Source organism: Herpailurus yagouaroundi, unplaced genomic scaffold (genome assembly GCF_014898765.1).
Source record: "Herpailurus yagouaroundi ecotype Mexico unplaced genomic scaffold, PumYag 77, whole genome shotgun sequence".
Classification (NCBI taxonomy): Eukaryota; Metazoa; Chordata; class Mammalia; order Carnivora; family Felidae; genus Herpailurus; species Herpailurus yagouaroundi.
The window spans coordinates 49,077,648-49,087,437 of NW_024412388.1; the positions used below are offsets into that span (position 1 = coordinate 49,077,648).

Below are 9,790 nucleotides of genomic sequence, written 5' to 3' on the forward strand. Positions count from 1 at the left end.
TAAAGTGGAGACCAGTTTTAGATGAACAAATTGGAGCTTTTTGGAGCAGGAATTGTCTTAGAGATGAAAAGTAGTGAGGTCCACATCCCTGGAGGTGTTCAAACGTAAGGAGTCTGAAAGAAACTCTGCTCAGAGACAACATGAGAATGTTGAGAAATAGTTTTGCTGGTTGGAATCTTCCAGGGATTGGCCTATTGATCAGTACTTTGGAATTCCAGTGAGATAGGACCTGGGTAGGGGTTCCCTCATGGAACTGTTCAAGATTGTATGGGAGAGCAGGATGTGTGTTTTGAGCAAGGGCTTGGTACAAGGCACCAACTGTTCTCCAACGGCTAAGTCTTCGTCAGAGCTCAATCTGCTTGTGAATTTGTCTGGAATGCATTCCTAGCGGCACCATCTGTTTGGAATTGTCCTACCATCTGACCATTTATCCTCCATCAACTCCCCTCCTCTGGGCACTCTCACTGCCAGTTAAGAGTCTACCCATTGCCCAACCTGGATAAACTGAGTCCGAGGAGAGACTGGACAGCAGACAGGGGAGGAGGAGGGAGACCTTCCAATGTATTGGCATTCAGGGCCATGCTGTGCCTAGGAAGTCCCCACCAAGCCTTCGCACAGAACCTGGAGAGAAAGCATGTGGCTGAGCCAGAGCCATATTGTGCTCCAGGCACTCTGATGGCTCCACAAATAATATTGATGCCTTTTGTTTGGAAACTCTTTGTGGAGGTTTCCCATTTCCCAACAAGCCACGCTAAATGCTGGGCCTCCCCCAAGCCACTGCCTTTTGCATGGTCCCACAGCTAACTGTGCAGGCAGATGAGGGGCCCTGAATGCTAATGAGAGGAGTGGCTGGCATTCCTGAGGCCCCCCAGCTCTGGGAACCCCGGCCTTTGTTGCTAAGGAGCGTTGGAACTGTAGCTGAGAGGCTCTAACGAAGGGGGAGGCAAGGAGAGAGAGAGAAGAAAGGCCAGCATTTGTTTGCAGAGCTTCACAGTTCTCTGGCCAGCTCCAAAGCCGCCCAGTTGCTGATCCCAATTAGAATATCAAACCCCGTATTGTTTCTCTTAATGATCTTGGGAAATTCCTCTGAAGAGTCAGCTAGCACTTAGCAAACTCTTTGGATTGCGTGATCTATACAGTTGTGTTTCTGCTTGTGTGAACACAGGATGCCAAGAGTCCTGAAAACACCCTTCATTTCAGTCCCCAAAAGGCAGTGATGAAGCTGGCAGAGCTGGAAGAGGGCCGAAAGCCCCAGGGCTTCAAACGTTTCATGCGGGGGCTCCATTCTACAAATGTTTTCCAGGTGCCCACCTGGGGGTGAATCTGGGTTCTGTGCTGGAGACGAAGGTGAGGAAGACCTTAGCCCTTTCTGGAAGTGACCTCCAGACTTGCTGGGGAGACAGACCACACATACTAGAGAAAATTCGCTCTAATGGTGACCTGCAAGGCACTGTTGGGCTTGAAGTTGTGCACTGGATTCTAATCCTGACTCAGTCACTCACTAGCTGTTGGTCCTTAGGAAAGCACCTTTTACCACCATGAGTCTCAGTTTCTTATCTGCACAATGGGCATAGTAGTAATGCCAGCATAGTTAGGTTACTATGAGGAGTCAGGGCAGGTGGAAGAATCAAGAATAAGAATGTGTAGGGCACGGTCTCTGCCTTCCAGGACCACACAATCAGGGAGCCACCTGTTGGCTTGGAACTGGTCTGTACTTGGAAAAGGAATTTAATGGTTTGGTCCATTGAATGGGGTAAATGGAAATACTGTATAAGAATAAGATAGGAAGCCAGTTTTCCCTTATGGAGCATGTCTACGTGACAGATACAGAGCTGGGCAATTTGTACCATTATCTCCTTTAACATGAATGACTCTGTGAGGGAGATAGTGAATTGCTCAGGGTCACACATCTGTGAAGGAATCTGTCCAACTGGTGAGATTCAGCTTCTGTCGTGTCTTCAGTGACCCATTTTAGAAGCTAAGGCTTTCAGACAGTTGGGGCAGATACAGTTGACCTAGAGTCTCTCCAGGGCATACTGGAGTTTAACCAGGCCACTGCACACAGACACCCATGTAAAAAGGTTCTGCTAGAGAAAGCTGGTCAAGACCACAGACAGCAGAGTTTCTCTACTCAGGGTTAGAAGTTCACAGTCACGGGGAATATACAAAACATAACTGACCTTAAGGGGGAAAAAAGAGAGAAAGGTAACAGATTTTCCATAAGTAAACCATGGGGAAGTCCTAGCACAGAGGTCAAACCAATATTCTAACACATAATGACCTCATAGCATTTTCCTGTTTGTGTTCAATGGTTTGCCTCATGGCAAGGCCTCATTTGACATCTGCTGTCACACTGTCACCTTGATATCTTAGCTTTTCTCTATGAATTGAGTTGAATTTTGCTTCTTTTAATGTTTACTCCGAGAAAACCTAGTGAGTATTTGCTTTTGCAAAGTGGAAGTCTTGCAAATTCGCGCACATGCGCGCGCGCGCGCGCACACACACACACACACACACACACACACACACACCTTGGGGTAAAGTAGTGGACAATTCCAGACAGGAGATGATCCAGAAACAATTGTCCCCTGGTTCTAGAAGGCAGATCTATCTCAAAATTTGTTTTTGCTATAGGGGTAACGTTATGTCCCTGTGTCATGTCACACAGTCGGTTGTTCAAGCATCCTGATGCTCAGCAGCTAAGGGAAGGGACGTAAGAAAGGTCCATCTCTACCACGTGCAAGGAACTGTCCAAATGACATGACTCTCAGCGTTTATAACACTTCTGTGAAACACTCAGTGTTTTTATTATTCCTGTTTTACAGTTGAAGGAACTGAAGCTCAGGGAGATTAAAAACTTTCTAAAGCTACCACCTACTAAGTGACGGAGATGGATTTTGGCTGATTTAAAGCCTATTCTTTTTCTGCTCTCTGTCGAAGGGTGGGTAGTGGTGGTGGGGTGATTGTGGATCCAGATCTGGCCATTGCTACCCACTTATAGAAGCATTCCGTCAGTGAGCTCTTCAGGAGTACAAGGTATGCACATAGCCCTGGGGCACCTTTCTGCTGCATTCCAGGTCCACGGAGTCCCCTCCAGCTGTGTGAGTTGCTGGGTGCTGAGGCTATTCCTGAGGAGCTAGTCTAGATGTCACACACAAAGAATTGGGTAGGGCAGGATCACTGCTCTTCAGGACCCCACGATTGAGTCTAATAATCCTGCCCTCATGTTTAGGGCCTCCCTTCATCCAGCCCTCTCTCCAGTTCATTTCCCCACAGAGATGTAGAGTGGAAAGGGCATTCTTAGTGTTCTCCAGAAGGCTCTATCCCTCTGGCCAATTATCAACAGGCAAGCAGTCTCAACAACTCTTCTACCCTTTACTTCTTTGAGCCTCTCTCTCTTCATCTGTGAAATGGAGTTGTAAAACCTGCCATATTGAGTTGTCAGCGATGGATGAAACAAAATATTTCCAGGTCCCAGCACACATTAGCTGCCCAACGTATACTGAATTGTCTGATCTAATATTCTAACTTTCCTCATTTGGCATTTTGGTAGTCTGAGAAAGCCATGTTTGTTTGCTTACTTCTCTGACCTAAAAGGCTAGTGGGTCCAAGGGTTCTAGAATGTTAGTTAGAGAGGTGGTCCAGTCTGCTTTAAGAGGCATTTTTTGGAGGTTACTCAAGGATTATAAAAACTAAAGCAGGCTCACACGTGAAGCCCTTAGAGATCATTTATGTTAGTGAATCAAAACTATTTTATTCTTAAGACCTTGTTTGTAAGACTTTATGAAATATTCCCCCCCCCCACCCCACCCTGTATCAAACGGATAAAAAGGGATACTCAGGGATCTTTTTTACTTTTCCCCTTGACCTAACTCCTGCATCCTGTCTCCTGCACAGTTTTGAAAACCAGAATCCAGGTCACGCAACGCTAATGATGGTTCTGGGAACACATTTGTCTCTGAAGTCCTAGGCTAGCATTCCTTCGGTGAGCTCATGCTACCTGTGTGGTGTGATGTGTGTGTGTGTGTGTGTGTGTGTTCTGGGGGAGGTGCAAAGTTAGACAGAAGAACTATGGGGACTGGTGGAAACTTTTGCTTGATTTTCCTGCCAGAGGGAGCAAAGAAGATGTTACTTAGTTCAGAACCCTTTGTCACTCATTGAAACTTCTGTCCTATACTCTGGGAAAAGGACAGTGTAACAGCATCTACTTTTGTACTAGAGAAAATATCTCACTTGTTCAGAAAAACCTTGCTTGGAACTCTGCTCCTACCCTTAGTATTAACATATTGTTAATAATTTTATTTTTCTTATAATGTGGAAATCCTTCCTAGAACAGTGACTAGAGGCGGATCACACATCCAAAAATGATATAGTTAGGTCTCTTATGTGACAGGCATTTGAGGGAGTTGACAACAATATCTAGCATATTTTTTACTCTATGGAATTGCAGGGTTTGCAAAAGCAAAGTTTCCTCAGCAAGGTAGAAAAAATAATCGTGTAATGTTCATAAGGAGCTTTGCTGGAATAAAAGGGGGTTTTAAGAAATTGGGTTCTTGCCACCTCAGGAGAGGAGACCTGGTTTTCTCGGGTCACTCGGAGCTGCCTATCAGGGAGTATCATAGCTAGAAATGAAGCCCAAGTCCAAAGCATCTTCAGTTGCTGCATCGGCCTTGACTCTGTGACAGTGTCTCCACCACTATGCATGGGCTGGGGAGAAACACGTGTCTGGGTAGAAAGGAAGAAAAAGGAAACATCTGTTCTCACAATATGGGTTTGTTATCATAGCTCCTTTAAGTACTGGAGTGCTGGCTCCAAGAGCATATTTTCTCCCGCACGGAATCTCCTCAAGGCTTGGTCGATTTTCCGAGGGCTCAGGGACAGGTTGTAAATGAGATTGTAGTTGTGAATGAGGCGTCTGGCCCGTTCCTTTTCCAGGACTCCTGCGATTGGGTTGGGTGCGTGGTAGGTTTTGAAAAGAAGAAAGAAAAAACAAAAAAGAGAAAACAAATCTATTAGCTCAAATGACTTCCGTGTAAAAACAAAATGCTAATATTTTGACACTTTAGGCTTCCTAAAGCAATTTAAGCTTGTTCTTTGGGGCCATAACACTTTAAAAGCCAATTTTTAAAACAGGTGGAGTGCCTGCGAAAATCGATTTCTAATTTTTCTGGTTTATTTTTATCTTATGGAAGTAGCCAAACACGTTCCTAAACAGGCAGGTTTCAAACAGCCCATTTTGATGCTTTTCTGGAAATGTATTTGCTGTGACTCCCTCCAGCTTGCTGTGTGATTACAGGTAAAGCATCACGTTTCTCAAGGCTCAGAGTCTAAATCTGTATAGTTGAGATGGTAGTGCTTATCATCACAGGATGTGCTCTGGTACTTACGTGTTATATGTATCAGTGCCAAGGTGCTTTCCATGTTAAGGGTAGGTGGACGTTGGTGGTTGCAGAGAGGAGTTTTAAAGGTAGAACAGAGCATCAGCAAAGATCAAGAACTCACTTATGAGCTCCTAATTGTGAGCTCATATATGTCAGATACAGATATGCGCTTGGGAATATAGAAGATTTAGAGAAGTGACCTTTTAACCTCAACAGGGAGATCCTGTTGAGACAGTCAGATATGCAAAAAATTAACTAGAATGCAACAATAACAATAATCACACACACGCATGCGCGTGTGCGCGCACACACACACACACACACACACACACATCATTTATCATGTTTCAGGCACGCCTCCAAACATTTTACCAGTAGCAATTCATTTAATGCTCACAACAGCCCATTTTACAGAAGAAGAAACTGAGGCATAGAGATGGTAAGTCACTTGCCCAGGGTTGCTTGAAACCATGCATTTAACCACTACACTACATTATAGAGTAAGGAAGAAGAGATTATTTTAAGTGAGGCTCAGATTGTTTCCTAAATATGTTCCTTGAATTTGGGGGATCTACACCACTGGTGTCAAGAAAAGCTTTTAAATATCTTTTATAGGGATTAAAGGTGCATCTCATGCATGTTGTCCTTCTACTCTTCTCTACTGGTGTGGGCTGTGGTAGCGATTGTGGATTCTTTCTCAAAGAGGCCAGAGATGGTCCCCGGGTCATGTTGTAAACATCACTACCAGCCCATTAGAATTTGTGTCTGCTGGATACCTGTTATCTCTGTTGAAGCTGCCAAGTAGTATTCATATATATATTTTTAATGTTTATTATTTTTAAGAGAGAAAGAGAGCATGAGCAGGGGAGGGACAGAGATGGGTGGGGGGGACACAAAATCCAAAGCAGGCTTCAGGCTCTGAGCTGTCAGCACAGAGCCCGACATGGGGCTCGAACTCATGGACCGTGAGATCATGACCTGAGCCGAAGTCTGACTCTCAACCCACTGAGCCACCCAGGCGCCCCAAGTATTATTTATATTTAAATGAGCAAAGACCACTGAGCATGATGCTTTCCTCTGAACTGCTCCCTGATGGCTCTTCTTAGCAGTGGACTATAGACAGGTCCTAATGTGATTTATTCTATTCGTTCTGTTTGGTTCTGTCCTGTCCCATCCTGTCTCCGTTTGTTTATTGTCTATCTCTTCTATTAGAATGTTGATCTTGGCAGAAATAATTTTCTTTGAGTTGGCCAATTGCATCTTTGCCGTTCTCTGGATTGGGCGGCTGTTCTTGGTCTGGTCTAGGTTGGATCCCTCAATACATTTCCTCATATTCTGCCTCTGGAATTATTAGTCATGGACTTTGGAATAAGTGTCTGGCCGGGGAAGGTATTTTAACTTTTTGAGCCTCAGGTTCCTCAACTTTAAAATAGGGATAATTAAATTGTATAAAAACCAGTAAAATAATGAAAGCTTAGAATGGTGCCCAGAACTATTAATCACTCATTAATGCAAGAATTATAAGATGATTATAATAGTTATATCGTCAACATTATTTAAAATATATAAGAATGTATCTTAATAAAAAATTTTTAAAAATACACAATTTAGTTTATATTTTAATCACAAATTAAAAGTAATGTTAAGGGGTGCCTGGGTGGCTCAGTCAGTTAAGCGTCTGACTTCAGCTCAGGTCATGATCTCACAGTTCGTGAGTTCAAGCCCTGCGTTGGGCCCTGTGCTGACAGCTCGGAGCCTGGAGCCTGCTTCGGATTCTGAGTCTCCCTCTCTCTCTGCCCCTCCCCTGTTCATGCTCTGTCTCTCTCACTCTCAAAAATGAGTAAATGTTAAAAAAATTTTTTTTTTAAGTAATGTTAAGAAATACATCTAGAAATCACCACTGGTGTGCATGGGGACATTTTCTGCTATCTTCTGAGCTTGATCATTGGTAGAAGATTCCTAGTGTCAAACAAGAGTCCATTGACTGAAATTTGTATCTGTCTAATTTACTGTCATTAGGGGATGCCTAGGACAGCTGCATAAAATAACCCTTACAATCTATCTTAGGGTTGAAAACCTGTTCTTGTCCCACCAGAACCAAAATAAAAGAAATAATAAGACTTCCTTTAACATCTACTTTATTCTACAGTTTACAAAGAACTCTCAAATGTAATTTGATCCTTTCTCAAATCTGGGGAGGTATGTTTTATTATTTTATTTTATTTTTAAAAATTTTAAAAAATCATTATTTATTTCTGAGAGAGAAATAGAGTGTGAGCAGGGGAGGAGCAGAGAGAGAGGGAGACACAGAATCCGAAGCAGGCTCCAGATCCCGAGCTGTCAGCACAGAGCCCGACGCAGGGCTCAAACTCACGAACTGTGAGATCATGACCTGAGGTGAAGTCGGACGGTCAACCGACTGAGCCACCCAGGAGCCCCGAGGTATGTTTTATTATTAACAGTCTTAGTTTATAGATAAAGAAACAGGCTCAGAGGATATATATATACATCCTGGCTTTCAGGGCGCAGCAATTAGTAAAATCTGGAGTTGAATCTAAGTCTTCTGGTAAAAACAAACAAAGAAACAACCAACAAAGCAACAAGCAAAACCTCATGTTCTTTCTGGTGTGTCATGGGAGTTTAGTGTAGTGGGAAGTCCAATAGAACTGGGTTTGAATTGTGGCTGAACTCCCCACTGGCTATTCTTTTACCACTTTGAGGTTGGCTTTTTCCTCCGCAAATAAGGACATTAATGCCTTCAGCATGTGGTTGATGTGAGGAGTTAGTGATTCAGTGCGTGCAAAGTCCAGACTCATGCAAAGAATGTCCTTGAGGTCTCTCATTGCATTCTGCCTCCTTGAACGTGAAAACGTTTTCTATCTAGCCTTCAGTTCATTGGGAAAATTCCAAATCTACCATTCACTCAAACATTTATCCCAACCACCCTTTTTTCTTTAGAAAACACGACCAGTTATTCACAGTCATTTCTTATTCTTCCTCTTCAAGGATATTTTCTTGACAACCCCTGTTAGAAAATAAGCACAAAGTAGGTTCCCAGAAACACTAATTTGATGATGGATGGTCTGTCTTCACCCTGAATGAAGAACACCCTGGCCTACATATTTCCTTGCACATAATAAAGAACACTGATTCATCAATAGGCAAAGTAGGTATCATCTGCTCAGTGTCTAGATTGAGGCTGTGGTGGTCAGCTAAATACTGTGGTTAATAAACCAATGAAATGACCTCAGTTAATCCTCTTTCCTCATTAAAGATAGGTTTAGATGTTCCCAGATCAGGCTGACACATTCCCTGGCTGACAAGGAACTAATGAATTTCATAGAAACAGAGAAAACAGGCATAAATAGTGAAGAGGCCATGAGAGAGGCATTTCAAATCTGCTGGAGTCTGCCTCCAAAGTCAACAAAACTCTGTTTTTCCTCAGAAGAGTTCAGAAGTATGAGAAAGGTCCCAGCCATTGGGGAGTCTTTTAGCAACTGAGTTTATGATCCATCATCCATCACTGCAACTTAGCATTTGTTTCTTTAGAAATGTCTTCTCTCTCCACCTGATGTTTTTTTGTTTGTTTATTTTTGTTTGTAACCCCATCACCACTCTAGTTATGAATACCTAGGCTCATGATTATTTCAGTAATGGCTTTTTTAAAAAAATGTATTTTTATTTATTTTGAGAGAGAGATAGAGAGCAAGCAGGGGAGGGGCAGAGAGAGAGGGAGACAGAATCCCAAGCAGGCTCCACACTGTCAGCACAGAGCCCAATGCGGGACTTGAACTCACCAACCATGAGATCATGACCTGAGCTGAAGTCAAGAGCTTAACTAGCTGAGCCACCCAGGCACCCTTTCAGTAGCCTTTTAATCTCCTTTTCTCCAGTATCATCTGTAAATTATCCATCTTAGCTTTTCTTGTGCTCTGCTCTGGTTGAACATTTGGTGGACACTGGGTAGAGGATTATCCTAGGACTTGGGATTCACAGTAGGGTTTCAACTTCACTATCCAATCCAATAGAAATCTTCTAAGCTTTGTGGAAGATGGTTTCAACTCAGAGCATCCTCTCCAATTATCTAAAGCTTCTCTCTCTGGGAGGCTCACTCAAGCTCTCTCTTCCATGGAACCCTCTCTGAATACTCAGCTCACATTAGATGATGAGCTTCTTTTCATCTCTTCTCTCTTTTCCTTGGACTCTAACTCTTGTGTCTTCAATTATGATGCTTTACTATATGTTGTCCTTGAAAATGTTTGTTTTTCAGCATTTAACTACTCTTAGTCTTGGTGTCAGACCTAAAAGCTCCTTGAGGCCAGAGACCATGTCTTTTTTTTTTTTTAATGTTTATTTATTTTTGAGAGAGAGAGAGAGAGAGAGAGAGAGAGAGAGAGAGAGAGAGAGAG

The 9,790-nt window shown here is 43.1% G+C and overlaps 1 protein-coding gene across 1 annotated transcript in view; it reads right to left on the minus strand.

Moving 5' to 3' along the window:
* Positions 1-4,498: 4,498 nt before the first annotated feature.
* CUNH1orf87 (chromosome unknown C1orf87 homolog) overlaps positions 4,499-9,790 on the minus strand; it is an 81,013-nt gene continuing 75,721 nt past the window's right edge. The window contains 1 exon segment of the mRNA XM_040456076.1: positions 4,499-4,940. Coding sequence (XP_040312010.1) covers positions 4,780-4,940 — 161 coding nt within the window. The 3' untranslated portion in view covers positions 4,499-4,779.